This window comes from Podarcis bocagei, assembly GCF_964188305.1.
Source record: "Podarcis bocagei genome assembly, chromosome: 15".
NCBI classification, from domain to species: domain Eukaryota; kingdom Metazoa; phylum Chordata; class Lepidosauria; order Squamata; family Lacertidae; genus Podarcis; species Podarcis bocagei.
The window spans coordinates 25,034,552-25,056,127 of record NC_138141.1 but is presented as its reverse complement, the minus strand read 5'-3'; the positions used below and the strand labels follow the sequence as shown (position 1 = coordinate 25,056,127).

Sequence of the window (21,576 nt, the reverse complement as noted above, 5' to 3'; positions counted from 1 at the left end):
ATCCCTCTCTCTCAAACTCACTTCACATGCATCATGTGGCAAGTGTGCTTCCTGCATGGATCCCTATGTCTACAGTGCTAAAAATGGCAATGCAAAAGAACATTTATTGAAACACTCTGGGGCATGTGGTGGACAAAAACCAGGAAATTGTAAGTTGGTGCCCAAGAGAGTGAGGCTGGGCAGACAGATCTCACTCATTCTATGATGAAGTTCCTCACCCAACATCTACTAGATAATCTGTTTACATCAACCTTCCCTACCAGATGTTCCACTGCAGATGTTTTGGACTACCACTGCCATCAGCCTCCAGCCAGCATGTCCAAAACATCTGGAGGGCATCCAGTTGGTTGAAGGTTGGCTTGCCTTCATTGAACACTCTTCAGTCACAAACTTGAAGCAAGTGCTTTTCAAGGCATCAGAACTGGAGGAAGGAGGCCACACTGTCTGGCTTGCTCTTCTTGAGTAGCACCAGAGTAATGAGAACTCAGATCTCCTGGTTTACAATCTTGCCTCAACCACTATTCCAGTAATTGCTTCAGGACAACTCAGTGGCTTTCTTCTGCTTGTTTCCCACTTCCTCTCCTTCCTCCCCACCCATTGTACAGTCTACAAGTTGTCTTCCTGAGGAGAAAGCACAGCACTTCTCGGAACATCTTGAATCTTGGGCTACCAAGAGAGACCAAAGTGTGTTGCTGGGAATCAAGAGAAGTCTCATTGCACAGAAAATCAAAGACGTTGAATCGGAACTGGCTCATTGTCTGAAAATCCATCATGGTGGCCAGCTCAGCAGCTGAGAGGGGACTGGCCAAAACTCTGAACCAGCAAGGAACATTTAGTTGGCTGTGTTTATTTCTTGCTGGAGTGATCAACCCTTTACTTAAATACCTAACTCTCTTGGGACCTGAAGTATTGCAGTAGGAGTGAATCCAAGTAGCAAATTGGAGGCAACTGTTTTGGGTTCCAAATGGTTTTAGGGCATGTGGATTACAATCTGGGGTCTTCTTATAATTTCTCTTTTTAAAATATTTGGGATCAGAGAGAAGGGGCTTTCAGTGGCAGCAAGGGGATTTCTCAACTTTTGCTGTAGCTTTCAAAAGTTCACCAGTTTGCCTGCTACTGCTCCTTCGTTTCCAGTTAGTATCTAGGAAGGAAATTCTAAGTGCTCAATGAATGTGCATTACTGATGTTTTGTGAGCAATATCATGTGAGTATTGTGCAGTTACAGAGTTATAATCCAACGTGCACATGATTTTCTTTGTCCTTGCCAGTTTCAAATGAATATAGGCAATAACTTTTTCAAAGGAGAAGGGAAGCCAAAGAAAGGGTTTGGTCATTGCAGGTGTCAAAAATGAACAGAAGGAAAGGTGGTTAGTTCTGGCTCAAGATGACTTTGCATGAAAGAGAAGATATGTATGGAATGTGTCCACACAGAGAGGAAGTTTGAGAAATGGCAGTTTTGTTTACAGTATCACAAAATGACAGTTCTGAATTAATCTGATACACACACAAAGAGTGGGTGGACATCTGAAAGGTTGCAGAATCCATAACTGCTAATCTGATGGATGCAGTTGAAAAATACGTGTATTATGTTGTAAAGTCGAGCAAAAATGTTAATTTCCATGGGAGATAAAAATGCAAATATGATACTGCCACATTTGAGAAATGTTTGTTAGGTAGCTTACCTGAAAATCATCATGTAAATATTCAAAATGTGAGAGGAATCAGGATTGTGGTTGTGCCTCATGCTTCATGTTCCCAGTGGGAAAATAAATTCTGTTTGATCCTGTAACAAATATCACAAATAGTCACTATGAGCATCTATAACAGCCGAACCACCTGACAAAGGAGACACTACTTGGAGAGCATTCAGATGTGGGGCTTCTTGTGTTACTTTGCCTGATTATAATGCTAGCGCATCAGATTCTATCCCAGATTCTAATGTTCATTCCTTTTACACTGCATTACCCATTGTGTTGTGGAACTGTGGCTTTTTTATTGCTATACTGCCTTGTCACACTAAATTTTCAATGATGGGAAAAGAGCTGTATGCTGGAATCCCTCCCAGAGGTCAAGTGAAATTGCAACACAAAAAAACTCCCGTGATTTTCTGGGTTAACAGGGTTGGAGACAGTCTTTCCCCCCCTCTGGAAGTAAATGCTATGGAAATGAGTGCTAAACTTCTGCTAGAGTTTTCCAGAAGTGGCTTTTATGTTGCATAAGAGATCACATGAAATTTGGAAATTATCAGGTAAGGAAATAAATGAAAACAGAATACACTGCTGTCTGGATGCAGCCTCAGTGCCTCCTGCTACAACTAAGAGGGCCTAACACACATTATGTTTGAGAAACATGATGCCCAAAATAGCATAATGGGGTATTCCCGCCCTGTACTTTAATTGGGTGAGTCCCCCTGGGTGGGTTCCCCATGCTTTAATGCAGACCCTCCAAGTGTCTCACTTTTCCAGAGACAGTCTCAGATTTACAAAAACTGTCCTGGTCTCTGTTTTGATCCCAGAATGTCTCACTTTTCCTTAGAACATCCCTATTTTCATCAGCAAGATGCTGGAGGGTATGACAAGACGTCCTTATTTTCATTGGAGAAATGCTGGACAGTATGGAGTTATGCAACCTCCGAGCCAAGGAGATAAGTAACTATATAACCTTTAGAAGACATTTGAAGGCAGCCCTGTATAGGGAAGGTATATAGTGTTTAATGTTTTATGATGTTTTTATATATGTTGGAAACTGCCCAGAGTGGAGGGGGCAACCCAGTCAGATGTGTAGGGTTTAAATTATTATTATTATTATTATTATTATTATTATTATTATTATTATTATTATTATTATTTAATTTGAATAGGACACCCCAATTTTCATTGGAGAAATGTTGGAGAGTATGCTAATGCTGTTCATTTCTGATCTATTCAGATAACTAAGGACTTCCTTTATCCTAGATTTCCTGAGATCCTCATCCACATTAAGGCAGGTTCTTTGCTCGTGGAGGATGAGGTAATATTTACATGCCTGGTAGAAAAGAGAGGTTTCATTGGCTCTGCTGCTGTTTACCAGGCCCATTGTTAGGGCAACATGTCACCCATGGAGACGGAAACAAACCCAAGTAGCACTCAGCAATAAAGACACATGCGTGCTGTATCAGGCTGTTTGGAAAATAGCTGCAATATCTCTTTCTCTTGCAAGGCTGGTGCGGAATTTAGGAACCAAGGTGGCAATTTTCACCTGACCATCCAACGTTTTCCTGGCTCCCTGAGCTACGTCAGTCCATCCCAGTTTTGGATTAGGGCTACTGATAGCATCCTGCCATTGTCACATCATCCGGAAAGGTTAGTGATTGCTTGGGTCAGCAGGCATTTGTGGGTTGTCCTGCTACATTCTAATGCATAGTTTTTAAATGAAATTTAAAATGGTAGCAACCAGTTCCGAGTTCTTGTGTCAAAAGAAAACTAGGATATATATATATTCAAAAAGAAAAATAACCATGCAGAATGTTTTTTCAAGCCTAATTGCGAAGGGATGTGTATTGAGCATGGATGCATGTAGATTAGCCATTTCCTTTGCTGGCACGCGGCCCCCAGAGGGTTCTCCAAGAGGGAATGTGGCCCTTGGAATGAAAAAGGTAGAGGAAGGAAGGGAATTCTAGGGAATTCACTGTGAAGAACAGCATGTTTTTCCCCCTCCATGCTCTCAATTCCTGGGTATTTGCTGAGAAGTCAGATACTTCAACAGCATAAACAAGCTCAATCTTTTATATATTGACCTCATGGCACATTTCTTCCTTTCCCTTCTTTTCCCCTTCAGGTTTTCAGCAGAAATGTTTGTAACTGTGCTTCATGGTGGTAAGTGACCTTCCGGCCTTGAACCTTTGTTGTCTTGCAACAGGTGTGGGGAACCTTTGCCCTCCAGGGTTTGCAGAACTACACATCCCATCAGCCCCACCAAGTACGGCCAATGGCCAGGGATGAGGGGAGCCAACATCTTGAAATAGACTGGGAATCAGTGCAATTGTCTAAACACAGGGGGAAAACACATTTCTGGCACCTGGACCCAGTTAGCAACCCCACAAGCTGTATTTTCAGCTAAACTACAGTTTCCTTGCAATCTTCAAGGACACATTATATTAGTCTAACCTGGAGGTTACAAGCATGTGAATGACAGCTGTTTCCATTGGTTTTATCCTTGCATTAATTAATTATCGTTAGCTACTTTGGGAGATGTTTTACTGAAAGGTGGCATATAAATGGTTGAAATTATTTTTTTTTCAAAAAATGAAATCAATTTTTCAAATTTGTTTTTACTTTGTAGAAAACAGGGCAGACATTTTTAACATTCACTGTGAAGTCCAGCGTCTCCTAGATGGCATCAAACGCCGCTGTGGCTGTGAGGACGAAGGTACAGTAGCTAAAAATCTTTGTGCACTTTGCATGTTGGGGGGTGGGAGTGTGTATCCATGCATTTAGATGTTTCAGTGGGTTACACTCACTGATAGTAAGCACCTTGATCCAGCAGAGACTTTGTCAAATCCTGGAGTGTGGAGGCTAATTGAGACAGCATTCAGTGTTCTGACACAGACATCCAGCCTCCTTGTGAGCATGTTTGCCTTTCTTTTAAAGACTCCAAGGTATGTAGAAGCACATTCCTCAGAGAAGGCCTGACACAAATTGAACACGTGCAGAAAGCTCAAAATTTACGTTTGAAAAAACCAGGGATAGCGTGTGAATGAATAACACTTGCCAGCTCTTGAATCATGTGTTTCAGATGACATAGAGTTAGCAGACGAGAGCGGCCAGGTGAAGAATTTACTCCAGAACAAGCAGCGCTCCGCAACTGAGCTTCTGGGGGAACGTGAGGCCTACGTGCTCCTGGGTGTTACAAGTAGGTCCCTTGCACCAAATCTCTAGACTCCCATGTGGACAGGTATGTCAGTACAATTGCACAATGTGCACCTAAAACCAAGAAAGTCTGAATCCAGTTCTCATGATAATTTATGCACACTGGAATCGGTACTATCTGTGCATGTAAAGGTAAAAGGTAAAGGACCCCTGGACAGTTAAGTCCTGTCAAAGGCAACTATTGGATTGTGGCACTCATCTCGCTTTCAGGCCGAGGGAGCCAGCGTTTGTCCACAGACAGCTTTCTGGGTCATGTGGCCAGCAGGACTAAATCACTTCTGGCACAACGGAACACCATGACAGAAACCAGAGCGCACGGAAACGCCGTTTACCTTCCTGCCACAGCGGTACCTATTTATCTACTCGCACTACTGTGCTTTTGAACTGCTAGGTTGGCAGGAGCTGGGACAGAGCAACAGGAGCTCACCCTGTTGCAAGGATTCAAACCGCCAACCTTCCCAAGCCCAAGAGGCTCAGTGGTTTAGACCAAAGGTTTAGACCTTTACCTGTGCATGTATGGATATGTGCACAAATGCACAGTTTTGCCTGTAAGGTCTTCTACTGTGGGCCCTGAAACACTTTGCAAGAAGGTGAGCAGTTCCTTGATAGTCTTATTGCTTACAATTCTGCATTTGGGTCCACAAAGTGTAGCTACTTCTAGTGTTCTTTGCAGCCAATCCTATGCCTGTCACTCAGAGGCAAGGATAGGTGGATCTGTCTATTTCACCTCTGTGTCAATTTTGCATGCTTTCATTCCACCCCACCCCATTTTCCTATATATCTGTGATTTTATAAAGAAAAATCTGCCTGAAAAACCATATTTAACAATAGACAGTATTTTATTAGAAAACATGTATTTCAGCATGTATGGTATCTCAATGCTCATGTTTCTAAACTGATTTTATTTACATTTTAAAGCTCCTTTTGGTAAAAAAAAAATTAACCAAGAACAGTCTTGCAAAATTTGGAAAAACCTAGTGTTCTGATCTACACTTTAGTCCAAGAAAATCAAATCAGTTCATGTCGGAATTTCTGGAAATCAGTTTTTTCAGCCAGCCCTACTTGTGAGTAAGAACCCACTGAAAATGAGTTTTGCTTCTAATAGAACGTGCTTAGTTAGAACTACAATGCTGGCCACAGCTGTGATTGGCAGCTGTTCTGCTGTGACTCATGCAGAAGTCTTTGACAGCTAGCTCAACTCTTGTACTTTATTCTGAGCGCTAAACAGGACATCCCATCCCTACCCCTAACCACACACTATAATTGTTCCTTTCCTTTGCCCTTTCCAGGAGGTGAAAGGCCTTCCAAGAGAGTATTTACACCTCTGTTGAAAGATGAGTTGGTCATTAATGCTAAGTTCCTAGGTAGGTGGGTGAACTTGCCTCTATTTATCTATGCAATTTGAAAAGCATCTTCAAATGTCAGTTTGTTGTTGTTTAGTCGTTTAGTCGTGTCCGACTCTTCGTGACCCCATGGACCAGAGCACGCCAGGCACTCCTGTCTTCCACTGCCTCCCGCAGTTTGGTCAAACTCATGGTGGTAGCTTCGAGAACACTGTCCAACCATCTTGTCCTCTGTCGTCCCCTTCTCCTTGTGCTCTCCATCACTGCTGCGTGGAAACTTCTGGTGGCATCACAGAGGGTGGTCTGTAGCATCATGAGGACCTTCAGCCACTGTCCCAGAGGGCACAAGACTGCTCCCTTAGTTAGATAATTGCTGGTCCTCTATCTCGCTTTTTCATTGCACCATTGAATTGTTTTGGTGAATTATATATTTCTCTTACCTGAAGCTAAGCTAGAGAGCTGGCAAGAGCGCAAAGTCCCCTCTCCGAGAGTAAAATCCAGAAAGACCCACAAAAAAGCAACCTTGGATATCCCAGCTGCTGAAGGTGAGCTCATAATTATTAAAGAGAACTTCCAGTTTATTACTTTTCGTGAGTCTTGATGGCTAACATAGAATTATAAAATTGTAGAGTTGGAATAGACTCTGAGGAGCCCCTAGTCCAACCCCCTGCAATTCAGGAAAGATGGCATGTGTTAGATATGGAGAAGTGGAATTACATTTTTAGCTAAGTGAGATTAACAAGCACCTTCAGAATCCATAATCAACTTGGTTTACTTATTGGAACCCAGCTATAGCATATGAATTTCAAAACTAGCAACTCCTTCCCTGAGGACTGCCAGTCTTTTCATTGTCCAAAGGCAGTCAGGGAACAATAGCCAGGCACTGCAAGTTGCCTCAGGTGGACTGCTGGGTTGAGATATAAGCTTAAAACATATTCAGTGAATAATGGGTTGCTTTCCCCCTAACATGGTCACAACCAGATTTAAAAGGGTTATATGTACGTATCACCTCAATATCATCATTTAATGCTAGTTGAAGATTGAAGGTTGTTGTTGTTTACCATCAAGCGGTGTATAAATTTTATGAATTAATTAAATAAATAAACATTTAATGACCATTCTCTGAATGTATGGTTTGTTTTACATACAGAGACCAAACTTAACCAAAATCTCACATTATTGTCCATATTTGCATGAAGTATTTGCTTTATTTATTTATTTTTAATTTTATTAATATTTTTATTAAGTACAAATTAGAAAACATACATATTCACAACAAAAGAAAATACAAAAGAAAAAGAAAATACATCTAACCAAGGGAAAAAAATTGGAGAATATTTTGTCTCTTTTCATATTTACAATTATTTATACCTCTATAAAATGCTAATCACAATAAAGCAGTGAAATGAAAGATATCAGAAAAAAGAAAAAAAGAACAAAGAAAGAATAAAGAAGTAAAAGAAAAAGATCATAAGTGGAAAAAAATTAAAAGTAGATAAGTACTCACAATACATAGCCGTTTCCCATCTATATTTATATTCAATTGTATAATTTCATCTTGTCCTTATCTACCTTAAATAATTTGTTTTGGTTTTTTTTTAAAAAAAGAAAGACTTCCACCGTTTACCTCACACGTTTTTAATAATCCATTCGTCAGAACCTCTGTTCTTCATATTTTCCCTTTGGATTTCCTTAATATCTCATATTACGCACAGGATTATTCTAAACACAACCAGATTTTTGTAGTTGAGCCCTGGTTTTGTAAATAATCATTTAAGAACTCCCATTGCTTCATAACCATAGTTTTGGATTTTCTCCTTATTATATCCGTCAGTTTTGCTAATTCCAGATACTCGCAAAGTTTCCCCAAGCATTCTCTTTTTGTTGAGATGCTGTCTTCTTTCCAATAGCTAGCAATCAAAATTCTTGCCGCTGTTGTCGCGTATAGAAATAAGTTAGTTTTATCTTTTGGGATATCTTTATCTAGAATTCCTAATAGATATGCCTCTGCCTTTTTTGTGATGTCCTTATCAATTTTTCTATTTCGTCAAAAGGTTTATTTATGTCCCAAAAGGTTTCAATCTTTGGGCAAGTCCACCATCTTGCTTTTACCATCTTGTCCACAGACGCATTGGTGCTTACATGATTATTGTCTCTTTTCACTGTAGGCTTAAGGAATCATTCGCCTCACAGCAGCAGAACAAGAACACCCGTTGCTTCTCCAAAACAAAGCAGAAAATTATGATCTCTTGTTGGATCTGAAATCGGAATTTCTTCCAGTTTGTGGAAATGTACCTGTTTATGTATGTTCCTGAGTGTCCCCTGCTCTGAGCTTGAGTCCGCATAACAAGGCAGGCCAGGATTCTGAAGTCTGCATTGTGATTCGCTGCCTAAGCACAAAACAGCCAATCAGGTGTGAGGTGGGTGTCGCCAGGGGCTGGCTGAAGTGTATATAAATCAGATCCTGTTCCCTGTTTCCCTCAATCTGTTCCTGGTGTCTTACTAAAGCCTTTAAGCTGAATCGCTGCCTCTCGCTTGAACCAAGGCTGGATCTAGACACATCAAAGAAGCATTTCAGTTAAGCACGTACATTTAAACAGGGAAATCCGGTAGGTAAAAACGGGACTCCACAGCACCATCTGGTGCCACAGTGTTATATTGCAAATACAACACATATAAATTGCTTTTTCTTTACCAATCTAGCTGAGAAACCCTTTTCTGTTTCTTTGTGCAAATGTGAATTTTTAGGCACCTTACCTGACAGTAAGGTGCCCTGAATCCTGTAGGACTTACTTCTGAGTAAACAGGGATATAAGATTGTACTGTAGATGTGCTGGATTGGACAGTGTTGGGGAACTTGTGATCCTCCAGATGTTACTTTTTGTCTCAATATATACAATTTTCACTAATTTTCAACGAAAGGCATTCTCCACTATGTTTCTCTCTCTTTGCCTCAACCGTCGTAGGAACAATTTTGTGAGTCAGCCAATGCTACAGTCATTCTGCACCAGAATTCCCCAAGGCTTATTTCTGAGAGTTGTTTCCAATCTTACTCATCAGTCCTAGAAATAGTAATAAAAAGAGATGGTGCTTTTGAGCACACTGGTGATATTTCACAGTGCAAGGAAGCTGCTATACTAAGGATGGTGCAAGACTGCTAAGAAATGATGTGTGGAGATGTGAGAAACCAGGTCATGACCTTCTCCAAAGAACAGATTAATAAATAATATTTTTAGAAATAATACAACAAAATCCAAAACACAGTTCACCAATGAATAAATTCCTCTGTTCCATCCAGACTTTTTTTAGGTCAGTCAGATGACTTTGAAACTACAGTGGTACCTCGGGTTAAGTACTTAATTTGTTCCGGAGGTCCTTATTTAATCTGAAACTGTTCTTAACCTGAAGCACCACTTTACCTAATGGGGCCTCCTGCCGCTGCCACGCCGCCGGAGCACGATTTCTGTTCTCAACCTGAAGCAAATTTCTTAACCTGAAGCAATATTTCTGGGTTAGCGGAGTATGTAACCTGAAGCGTATGTAACCTGAAGTGTATGTAACCTGAGATACCACTGTAAATGGTTATTGGCTAATGTTGACATTTTTTAAAAAAATATTTTATTGTATTGCATTTATTTCCTACCAAGCTGGTACATGGTTCTCCCCTTCTCATTTAATTCTCTAGACAACCCATGAAGTTGGTTAGGTTGAGAAGCAATGACTGGCCCAAGGTGGCCCCAGTGAATTTCATGGCTGAGTAGGGATTCGAACCCTGGTCTTCCAGCTCCTAACTGCTACACCACTTTGGCTATATATATATGCTAGCAGCATGGGAGTTGCAGGCTACTTTTTGACCCAAAGCAGTGTTGACTGTCAAGAGACTTTTAAAAATCTAAGTGATTGGAAGAACCTTTGAATTTTAAGTTTTGAAAATTTGCAGTTCTGAAAATCAATGTGCTTCATCTCACTCTTGGAATGCCTTAGTGTGGGGGTTTTGGGGGGGAGGGTGTGTGTAGTGATACAGTGGTTCCTCCGGTTGTGCACAGGATCCGTTCCGGAGCTTCAGCCAGATCCTGAGGAATTTTCAACCAGAGGTGCCAGTTCTGCTCATGCGCGTGGCATCGTAGATCGCTTCTGCACATGTGCGTGCCACGTAGAGCACTTCTGCAGAAGCGCGTGTGGCAAAACCCGGAAAAATGCTTCCAGTTTTGCCACGTGTGTAACCTGAAGGATACGCAACCAGAGGTGTGCGTATCCAGAGGCACCACTGTGTGTGTGTGTGTGTGTGTGTGTGTGTGTGTGTGCATGTGTGTATGTCCAGTCTGCTGTCTTGTGGGATATCTTCGGGAGAAGAAAAGGCTAAGAAGTAAACCCTACACAAGTCTAGAGTGGAGTTCCTAAGATGGTTGGATGGTACCTTGTACGCCTCCTTCCGGTAACTCCTGCTGCCAAGCCGGTGCCAAATGTATTGCTATCCTTTCCCTTGGACCACATCAGTGAGGCTGAGAGGGTGTGTCTTGGCGTTTTGGCAGTCCAGGACCTCCATACACACTGTCCAGGCATGCACCCCAGGGAGGTCACTTCCGTGATGCTAACACAGCAGTTTGATTACACCCCTGGAGGCACACTCTATTGTCTCTGAAGATGGATGACACCAACATTGACGGCAACTAATATTGGACTGGCTGAATGTGGTAAGCACATGTATTGCATGCAGAAGGTCCCAGACTCAATTCCTGGCATCTCGTGGTAGGACTGAAGGAAACTCCTTTCTAAAACCCTGGAGAGCAGCTGCCAGTCAGTGTAGGCAATCATGAGCTAAATGGAGCAGCAATCTAACTTGGTGTATAGCAGCTTCCTATTGCAAACAGCATGACTGGAGAATGGAGGTTAGATAACTAGTAGATTATAGAGGGTTGTTCATTGAAACCCCATCTCCACAATTTATATGAAGCTGTGCCCAACTCCATCTGTGTTTCAGAGCTTGATTCAGCAGTGGCAACATTGCGTGCGCAATATCCTTCATCCACTTAGAATACCCAGTTTTGGAAGGAAATACACACAAGCTTTTTCTTTCTGCCATGCTGTACTTAGCTGAAATTCTCCCCCTGACTAATCCTAGGAGACACTGTGGTTTATATTTGTATAGCAAAAGCTATTATCACTCGGAGACTTTATGATATCGAATTACAACAAGAAGGTGCCCTACTCCCGGAGATGTATAGATGTTTAAAAGCTTGGCCTAATTTTGCAGCTTCCCCTTACTTAACTAACATCACTAACGAAGCCCATAGATGGGCTTTCTCTAGAGCCCGCTTTGAGACAATGCCCTCAGCAGTGCTGTACGGCAAATTCACGCGGGTTCCAATGCATGCGCGTCTCTGCCCTTGTATGTCTAATAAGGTAGAATCTGTCACACACATTCTTCTATTTTGCGAATTTTATAGTGAAGAACAAGTTCAACTTATTTTACCGCTTCTATCAAAATTTATACCCCTTCAATATTATTTGGAATCCTCCCCTGAAATTCTTCGAAAATACCTCCTGGAAGATTCCTCAAGCTCAATATCATATGAGGTGGCTAAATTTTGCACTTTAGTAATTAGGAAGCGTAAATCTCTTCTGCTGAATGGCACACTGCGAAGTTCCCTTGTGTAACTTTTTTTCTTTTCTGAGGTTGTTGCTGATTTCTTGTTGTCTGATCTTGTGGTGTTTAGTGTCACTGGCTTTGGCTGCAATAAAACTTGAAACTTGTATAGCATGCTGCATTTAAACAGTTCAGTGCTGTGTTGAAGATCAAAGTTGAGAGAGAAAGAGGCCCTCTTTTAAGAGGAAACTAGAAAATGCCAGTGGATTTTCTCAAAGTTGAATGTTTACAAGGTTAATTTCCAAGAGATCTGCTTCTCTTTGGAGTTGGGAGTGATCGAACAAATGCTGTCTGGGTAATTTCTAAGTAAATGGAGTGGAAAAACAGGTGTCAATCATTCTCTGCCTTTTTGTTATCAAGATAGGCTTCAGATCAGCACATTCCTCGGCTGCTGTAATCAAGCGGTGTGCTTGTTGAAGTAGAAGAGAAAGTTTACAATAAATCATAGAATCAGTCCGGCTTTTTTCAGCTGGAATTCGCCGGAACTCAGTTCTGGCACCTCTCAGGTGAGTTCTATTGCTATTCTAAGAGAACCAGGGAGGCATTCATTGTGAGTTCCCACACCTCTTTTTCTAGAAAAATATCACTGAATCAGAATTGTAAAGTTGGAAGGGACCCCAAGATCATCTGGTCCAAACTCCTGCAATGCAGGAATCACACCTAACGAATCCTCTGGTCTATCAAGACCTGCCAGAGAAAACTCTTTGTTCTTTTGCCAATGTTTTAAGAGTAGGTGAATATGGAGTGGAGTTGCATTAATAAGAGAAGCTGCAGATCCCTCTCTCTTATTGTTATAAATTCTTCATGGTAGCCTAACTTTCCCCATTTTGTATGACAGCAGAGAAAGGAGAGGCCTGTAAGTTGATTGTTATTTATTTCTAAATAAATGTATAGGCTGCCTTTTGGGGGTATAGCTCACTCCAAGTGGCTCACAATACCATTACAGAACATAAATGAGCAAGGAATGGTCATGGAAGTTATTTCTGATAGACATGGGCCTTAAGGGGCTATGCTGATGAATAATAATAATAATAATAATAATTTATTTATTTATTTATTTATTTATTTATTTATATCCCGCCCTTCCCAGCTGAAGCCAGGCTCAGAGTGGCTAACAACAATAAAAGTAACACAGCATTCTAAAATCAATTCATTTTAAAATCAATTCAAAATCAAATTAATGGCAACCATTGGGCTAGAGTTCTGTGAGGATTACCAAAGGAGGGGGTCAGACTGTGCCTTGGCCAAAGGCCTAGTGGAACAGCTCTGTCTTGCAGGCCCTGTGGAAAGATGTACCGTATATACAGTCACTGTCACAAAGGAACAATGGATGTATTGCTTAGATTGGGGTTGCATGAAACAATACTCTCTGACTTCCTTGGAACATTTTGTTCACCTGCACCCTCAAAAATAAATGCCACTTGACACCTTGGCATATTCACACACAAATTCTATCGCAATTAGGCTGCTGGAAAGTTCAATTGGGGGTGCTTTAAACTCTGTAAATGTGCACTGCGGTTTTCAATACTGCTTTGATTTAGCTTCGGTGGAAACAAGTCTGTATCTTGTTCTGATCTGAGCAGATGGAGCAGGCACATGCAGACTTGATGAAGATAAGGCATTTTTTCCATGTGAAAGGTCTAGTATCCTCAGGTAAAGTAGTGAACTGTGCTCTCCCTTTGTTCCTTCACAAGAATGTGGTGTTTCTGTTTATAAGCGTTTCTTGGGAACGTACCAGACCATTTAATTTCAAAGGGGCCCATAGTGGGCAACAGCACAGAGCAGGTTAGGATATTATCCAGCAAAGGAGCCAGCTGACAAATAGTAAAACAAAAACACTTCTTTGCCAACTTTGAAGCCAGGTGACCATCACCTTGTTTGAACTTTTGCTCACTGCTGGGAATAGGAATTATTCATTCAAATGTGTCTGTGTGGTTCCTAGGTGTAAAACGATGTCCGTCTAAATCATTTCCACCATATTCACATAGACTGTCCATTGGAGCAAGACTCCCTAACCTTTCCAAGCCTGGGGTCACATCTGGAAATCTAAAAAAGAAATGTCGTGTGGTCCCACAAACAGAAGGAAATCTGCTGATTTTGCACACATACAGCAGGAAAAATACCTGCACACACCCCAAAACAAAACACACACCGAGAAAGGCACAAACCATCCACCCACTGAAAACAAGCCCCCAACCATAAATGTTTAAAAATAAAATATTGGGAGATGCTGAGAGGATTGGAATGCACCAAAATCTAAGTGTGCCACACTGGGAACCCCAGCGCCAAAGCAACTTTTGCCATGTTGGGACTCAGCTATACAGCTGCAAATATAACATTTTAACAATGCTTTAAGTGCATTGTACATATGTGACTGGGACGCAGGTGGTGCTGTGGGTTAAACCACAGAGCCTAGGACTTGCTGATCAGAAGGTCAGTGGTTCAAATCCCCATTGACGGGGTGAGCTCCTGTTACACACACTATTCTTGTGTGTAATTTGGTATTTGTTTAGTTTTTTTCTTGTTGTATCAATAAAAAACTTTTTAAAAAGAAGAAAAAAGAAAAAGAAAGAAAGCACATCAAAGTGCAAGTAGATAAATAGGTACCGCTCTGGCGGGAAGGTAAACGGGGTTTCCATGCGCTGCTCTGGTTCACCAGAAGTGGCTTAGTCATGCTGGCCACATGACCCGGAAGCTGTACACCGGCTCCCTCAGCCAATAAACCGAGATGAGCGCCGCAACCCCAGTCGGTCACGACTGGGCCTAATGGTCAGGGGTCCCTTTACCTTTACATATGTGACACTAGATGGCACTGGTAAGCTCATGGCAAATTCCATATATATATTTTTAAGAAATTTAAAAAGCATTTTCAAGGCATTTTTTATTTATGTGTAGATTCAGCCATGGTCTTGTTACCAAGGTGGAGACCTAACTGAAAAGAATCCGGAAAAGATGTGTTCCCCAGGCTGACTGCATCAGCAACGCATGCCATTTGGCTCCCATTAATATAATGGGTGCGTTTTTGGTACTTTATTTCAGTACCATGAAGCCTTCCCATGTCACATAAAAACAGTGACATTTACAAGTGACAAACAGATGCCCATGAAGGCACATCTATAAGAGCCTATTGTTACAGGAGGATGCATTACTTGAAGCCAGATCCTTAGTGGCAAACTTTCCCTTCATTTGCAAATCAGAGTTTAGAGATGAATTCCCATAACATTTGGAAGAAGGGGAAGAGAGGAGCTTGGGATGTGCCAGTTGAAACTTGCACTTTCTATTTAATAAAAAAACACACCACACCAACAACTCCTACACATTGTATAAAAGCACAGGAGGGGCGGGACAGGATGGAAAGCCAAGGATTTCAAATGTGAGCAATTGAAAAAGGAAAGCAGGATGGACTGGTTGGGCCATTTCCATAACAACTTAGTACGGAATGGCATTAAAGGCATTTGACTTAGGAGTTCCAAAAATGTAACTCCTGGTAGCCTTACAGACACTGTTAGTCATGGCTCTTGCTTTTGCTTCAGACTTGCTGCAGTGCCAAGTCTCAGATTGGAATACTGCCTTCATTACAGACAGCAATAAAAGCAGAACTTGAAAGGTCTTGAATACATCCTCTTCACCACCTAATGGGGAATAAGCTTTTTGTGCAGAAAAGGGCAAGCTGTGTTCCAGCACATGATGCAGTTGCACTGATCACTATGGGTGGGGGTTAGATAGCTGGGATAGCTCAGTTGGTAGAGCATGAGACTCTCAATCTCAGAGTTGTGGGTTTGAGCCCCACACTGGGCAAAATTTTCCTGCATTGCTGGATGACTCTTGTGGTCCCTTCCAACTCTACAAATTATGCGATTCTGTGAAGCACCAGCCTGGTGAGTAGCCATTTGTAGCCTTTTCCATGAAGAACGGGGAGGCAAGAAAGGTGGGGTATAAATGTAATAATAAATAAATCAAGAGCCAGACAGGACAAGCAGGAGCTTTTTTGTAAAAAGTTATTTTTATTATCAAATTGTGATTGTACAGCATAAACCTCAGCAACCCCACCTCTGGTCTGCACCAGCAGGCTCACAGTTGGATTGCTGTAGGCGACATCGTATGAACAAAAATGCAACTTTTAAGAAACCTAGTGCAAGACAGCGCCTTATATTATTGCTGCGACAAACGGGCGGTTTCTTTCATTCTATATACAAGAGGGTTTCCTTTCCTTCGGACAGTTGCACACTTTAAACAAGAAGGGGTTAGGTGTTATAAAAATAGATAGCATTCAAGTTGGCAACCCAAGGGTAAGCTTTTACAGTACAGTTCAGATCTGCTTCGGATCTCCTACTTCTCTCTCTCAATTCTGGTGAGATTCCTTCGCAATTGGTTGATATTGCACAGGCAAGCACCTTCAAGCAGCCGCTGCCAGAAGAGATAACCAAGTTGCCGTCTCCAGGGTGGAGAAACGAGTGACAGAGACACTTTCAATAATACATGTTTTTGTCCCACCAGCCTGTAACGGAAGGACAGAAAAAAAACACGTGTGAATTTTCCCTTTAGCTTTCTGTACACACACAATTCTCATGCCTGTCTGTTCTTCACCCAAACAAGCAAAAAGGCCTTATTAGAATCTGACACATTCCAGACAAACACAGACGCTCAATGAGAGCAGCATGTTCTGGGAAGGGTGTGTGGGGGGGGGAGAACACCAAGGGCCAGACAGAGAGGTTCAGAGGGCCACATTTGCCTCCTCCCACCGACCTGGGTTCTCCACCCCTGGTACAATGCTGGAAGAGAAAGATCATGGGGAATCCAAGGCTTCCATAAGGCACATGCATGAGAGCTTTCCCCCTTTCTCCCACTCCTCCTCCTATGGGGCACAGAATGAAGGCATCCAGAGCATGCAGTGCCTTGCCTGGCCCAGTCTCCCAAATGTATTGAAGGGCAACTAGAAAAGTATGGTATGAATGTGCTTGAAAATGGTACAGTTTCCTAGATTTCCATCAGTCCACCAACCAATGTCCTCTTTCTTGCTCTTCTATGAATTCTTTCCAAACCTGTACATTGCTGGTTAAAATGTAAAAGGAGGTCATGCAGTAATTCATGAATCTAACTTGTGATTCATGTACCACAAAGTGGAATTCCTGACCAGAGGGGACCTCTGGTGCCTTTCATAGATTTTTTTTTTTAAAATTTATATTTTTATTTTGACAAATGCAATGCTACCTGTATAAATTATAAAGCGCTACGTTACTTACTTCCAGGATACCGTCTGATGAACAGCTTGCGGAATTCATCATAGACCCAGATCAAGATGGCAAAAGGAACAGCAACAAACCAATACTGAAACCTAGAAAGCAAAGTATTAGGCATCAGATATTGCTTTTAAAATACAGCCAGTTCGTTTATTGAAACATCTCTGCCACAGCAATTGACATTATGGTGTGGCTGTAGGATTTTGGACCCTTTTTGTGGTCATGATGTCCCTGGCATTGCGGTCAGTGCTTATGGCACCATGGTCATAAGATTAAAACTTTCACCATGACCAAAAACCATGCATAGGTCTTTCAAGGAGCCCAAGACTAGGGAGTGACTCAACACTTATTTAGGACTTTATTCATCTGACTTAGGCTTCCATCATATGGTCTCTGGAAGGGCATAACAGGGGCTGAAGGAGACATCAGTTCACAAGGGCTATCACAGATCTCTTTCTGAGTTTAGAGTGAGAGCTCTGGCCTCGGAGACATCCAGGATTGGGTCCTTCCTTCCCACCACCATGTCAACTTCCATAACTCTCACCCCTATTGATGATGTCAGAACTCATGACTAGGGCCAAACCAGGGCATGCTGGGGCAGTTAAGCCTTCCAGGCTCCTTAATTTACCTCAAGTCCAAGGAGCAGTTAATCCACTTCAGGAGCTGGTACCCATTTATTTCCTTCCCCAAATAGGTGTGTGTTTTTAGGGGCTTGCAAAAGAGGAGTGCAACAGCGTTCCTCTGCTCTCACTGCCACCCTGCCAGTGAGAGCCTAGCTGGGCAGTGGACAGAGCAAATATATTATTAGAACAAGAACACAGTAAGGTTGGTGTTCTTGTCCTAATAATACAGCCCCAAGATCTCTCTCTCTCTCCCTCCCTCTCTCTCATACATACATACATACATACACACACACACACACACACCCCTTGCTGGATCGAAAATGAACTCACCGGAGGGGTGCAAAGTTTAAGGCATAAACACTTCCAAGACCGTAGCAGAGAATTGCAGCGATTCCTATTTGGGAGAATATGCCAACCCAGATTACTTTGTTCCTATGAAGGGGAAAAATACATTCAGTGATTAAATGTTTTAGATGCTATGAACATGAACTGTCATTATTCATGACAATAGATTTTAACTATGTCTATAATAGTACAGACTATCTTAATGCATAACTGCCATGTCAGATGTGGAGTGTGTGTCCTAGAAATGGGTGTACAAAGGAATAACCCAGGCCTTTGTTGTGTGAAATTGAGTTGCCTGGTTTATCTTCTCTGATCACCCAGGTTTACAACCTTGCTACTGGATCTATTTTTCCATTGTGATATTTACACTTTACCAACGACCAAAATCATTTTCTCTCCAACTTCTTCAGTTTAGGAAGCCAAATTGTTCGCCTTATTAGGTTCAGCTCAAACGTTTGTCTCTTCTGACTTTATCACTGTGAGGTCACTGAACAGGTATTGTGTACCCATAATGGGTTTCATCATGAGTTGCCTTCAGTTCTTATTGGCTTTGTAGCAATTTGTGTAGCAAACATGTTCTTGGAAGAAGAAAAATAAAAGCTTCCGCCGACCCTAATTCTGCTGTTACGTTTTCTCAGTGTCAGACAAAATGAGCCAAAATGAGAGCATGTGTGTCTAAATAAATCAATTAAGACTTTAAAATAATTTACGTAGTGAAACCATTAGAGGTTGTTGGTCACAAAAAACATAAGGGGATGTATGTAGATGCATCTTATTCTCTCATTTACTTATCTATCCTAAATTCCAACTTCCTTATTTCCAAAAGGATCAACTGACCACTGGTTCTTTTTATCTGTAGCCCAACAGAATGGCTACCGCAAGAAGAGTACAGTGGTCAGTAGTGAAGGAAAGAGGTGGAGATTTGTTCCAAAGTCATCCTATCATCTGAGACTCCAGTTATACCTGAAAAGCCCTTGCTGGAAAATGGAGTTCCTTCGCGTCTTCCTGATGATCAGATCTGCCACTTGCTCAATAGTGATACTGACAAAGAAGGCCGTGTAGCCATGGTACTCCAAAATTTGCCGTTGGTCGAATGTCTGCAGAAGAACAATAAATTTGGGGTGAGTGGGTGGGGAGAGACATCTGTGTTAAGTAAGTGATAGATAATCTGTAAGCAAGCAAGCTGAACACATCCCTCAAGCCATGCTTGATAGAAGAAGGCTTAACAGCCTTCCCTTTTTTTCTTTGCGGTTCAGGCAGACAGCAAAACCAGGATGAGAGTCAAAAATTCTGCAGGTCTGCTAAATCTGCTTTAAAGCAGTTTTAACAAACATTATAAAGGTTGTTTTTTAAAAAAATGAAAGAAAGAAAATAGCATGCAACACTAAGGCTATTTATGTATATACATTAGGAGGTGACTCCATTTGCCCTATTGCAACAAAGTCATGTGTTCAGAACTGTGGGCCTAATTTTACAGAACTCCCTTCCAGTTGAAGTCAAACAGCTCTGCTGAACTTCCGGTGCCTACTGAATACATTTTGTTATTCCAGCAGACATTTTAACTGAAGTCTGGTTTTGGAATTTTAACTGACTTTCACAATTTTGCATTTCGGTTTTTCTGCACCACTTAGAGATTTTTGTAGTTATGTGGTATATAAATGGTTTAAATTAAATTAGATAAAGAGTATTTGCTGTCAGCTCCATGTTCTGGGGGGCTCTTGCACAAAACAACCCCCATGGCCTCATTCCCTTAGTGAATCTATCTCATCATTGGAGCAAGATGACCAGGGGGTTCTTGTCAGGGGACTCCCTGTTGGGTAGTGTGAGTTCTTGGCGCATGCCCAACTATGGTGACCCTTGGTGTCAGTCCTGCTAAGTTCTAACTGGTGTCTTCAGTGAAGTTGCCTTACCCATTCCTGTCCATAGCTGTCTTCCAAGTCATTTATAAATGGATCTTCCCAGCTGGTTCGGATGTGGAGCAGTGTGTGAGGTAGCCAGCCCTGCTGAGCATAAACTGTGAAGTAGGTCAGAAAGGCCCCAATGGTCTGCAACAGTCCTAGAAGAAAAGACGATGTTTTGAGAGGGGGAGTGGAGTTTGTAGGAGATAAAAAAGTTGACAAAAACTAATGGCTGAATGCATATCACAATAGCTTTCCTGGCTCTCGGTTAACAAAATTATGGATTTGCTCCAAGATCATATCAGAGATCAGCCATAAACCGATTCAAAACCACTCCCCGTTTACCACTTTTGCAAATATGCCCATCGTACCAATCTGCAAGTAGGAGTATGTGACAAGCTCCTGGTTGACCAGCCTATCCCTTTTCTTGTGTCGTGGCTTCCTTTTCATGATATCACTTTCTGCTTTTTCATATGCCAGTGAGACAGATGGGATCTGTAGGAGAGAAAGTCCCAATCACTATCCTGTAAGATTCTAGAATTCATGTTTTTCGCTTTTGTTTTTGATTACTGAATATTGCACAAAAAAGCAATGCATGCTGCCAGGAGACTCTAACAATCAAATAAGGAACACTTTGGTTAGGATTAAGGAACACTTCTGGTAAGCCTTCAGTTTCCTTCCCCAAAGCAAAGAGAGCAGGAAAGGCAACCCTCTTGTTTTGCAAAATGCAAATGAAGCTGCAGTACAAACTGAACCCTGTGAATGTTTTTCTCCAGATGTTAAGGACTCACAATGTCTGTGCCGAGGTCAATAAAAAGGATGGTGATGGTGCCAATGGGTAGTGGGATGCTGGCCATGATGTAAATCAGGAAAGGACAGAGCTCCGCAATGTTCTTGGTCAAGGTGTAGGCAATGGTTTTCTTCAGATTGTCAAAGATCAAGCGACCTGTAGGAGAGAAAGGGGAATAAGTCTGTCATGTTTTGGTAAATGTGGCATGCAGTGCTGCAAAATATACTAAAGGAAACGAGATATGCAGAGCTTCTTAATTTATCTGCTCCTACTATAAAATATGGATTATCAAGAACATTTCCCTGGCATCAGTTACAGCAAATGAGTAGACTTTAAGATTAAACACTTAAATCATTGGCATTGGTAAAATAGGATTTCCATTTGAAAGGAGCCACAACAATAGTGAAGATTAGGTGGACTTCAGCTTTGGACACCTTAAGACACCAGTTCCATATATTGATAGTGGTGAAGAGCTGACAGGAATACGGGAATGCTATGAAAAGTGGTCCAGTCTTGCAACAGCTTTCCAATGATCTGAACATTTCTGGGATTGAACATTGCAGTATGAGCTGGGATAGGCTGAGAGGGTATGGGAACCAGAGGGGAACAGAGAACAAGTCTCATGTGTTGTGTAAAGACTTGTGTGAGGCTGCCTCTGTTTATGTTTGTATGCATAACCCTCTCCAGATTTGCAAAAACTGTCCCCAAGAGCATCCAAATTCTGCCGATCACCTGTGCGTTCATGTGATTCACCTCTCCCTGAACATATGCTGCTTGACTTTT

At 41.8% G+C, this 21,576-nt stretch overlaps 3 protein-coding genes and 1 long non-coding RNA gene across 10 annotated transcripts in view; 3 read left to right on the top strand and 1 right to left on the bottom strand.

The window, feature by feature from the left end:
- Window positions 1-3,081, top strand: part of LOC308574538 (uncharacterized protein) — a gene marked incomplete at its 3' end in the record, with an annotated part of 155,604 nt that extends 152,523 nt beyond the window's left edge. For all 4 annotated transcript variants that reach the window (XM_081172429.1, XM_081172428.1, XM_081172427.1 and 1 more), the window contains 2 exons: window positions 2,536-2,648; window positions 2,955-3,081. In XM_081172429.1, coding sequence (XP_081028555.1) covers window positions 2,536-2,648; window positions 2,955-3,081 — 240 coding nt within the window. The remainder of the gene's footprint in view (window positions 1-2,535; window positions 2,649-2,954) is intronic.
- Window positions 3,082-3,141: 60 nt separating this feature from the next.
- Window positions 3,142-8,734, top strand: LOC308574659 (uncharacterized protein; the record flags this gene model as incomplete). Of its 4 annotated transcripts, none has more annotated exons than XM_081172772.1 (7): window positions 3,142-3,341; window positions 3,817-3,854; window positions 4,321-4,407; window positions 4,774-4,860; window positions 6,197-6,271; window positions 6,697-6,795; window positions 8,419-8,734. In XM_081172772.1, 7 exons carry the CDS (start codon window positions 3,142-3,144, stop codon window positions 8,493-8,495), a joined length of 663 nt encoding a protein of 220 aa, XP_081028898.1. In that variant the 3' UTR covers window positions 8,496-8,734. The 4 variants fall into 4 exon arrangements, with proteins under 4 accessions (XP_081028898.1, XP_081028897.1, XP_081028900.1 ...); XM_081172771.1 differs by having other exon boundaries at window positions 4,774-4,890; XM_081172774.1 differs by lacking the exon at window positions 4,774-4,860.
- A 3,266-nt stretch (window positions 8,735-12,000) lies between these two features.
- Window positions 12,001-19,157, top strand: LOC308574718. The gene is made up of 2 exons (XR_014002569.1): window positions 12,001-12,403; window positions 18,965-19,157. It is a non-coding gene; the product is annotated as an uncharacterized lncRNA (long non-coding RNA).
- The window catches only part of ATP12A (ATPase H+/K+ transporting non-gastric alpha2 subunit), a 24,727-nt gene continuing 19,032 nt past the window's right edge, over window positions 15,882-21,576 (bottom strand). Inside the window, exons 17-23 of the mRNA XM_081172486.1 lie at window positions 20,795-20,949; window positions 20,375-20,498; window positions 20,016-20,161; window positions 19,069-19,202; window positions 18,091-18,192; window positions 17,141-17,232; window positions 15,882-16,395 (exon numbers count right to left, since the gene is read on the bottom strand). Coding sequence (XP_081028612.1) covers window positions 16,367-16,395; window positions 17,141-17,232; window positions 18,091-18,192; window positions 19,069-19,202; window positions 20,016-20,161; window positions 20,375-20,498; window positions 20,795-20,949 — 782 coding nt within the window. The 3' untranslated portion in view covers window positions 15,882-16,366. The remainder of the gene's footprint in view (window positions 16,396-17,140; window positions 17,233-18,090; window positions 18,193-19,068; window positions 19,203-20,015; window positions 20,162-20,374; window positions 20,499-20,794; window positions 20,950-21,576) is intronic.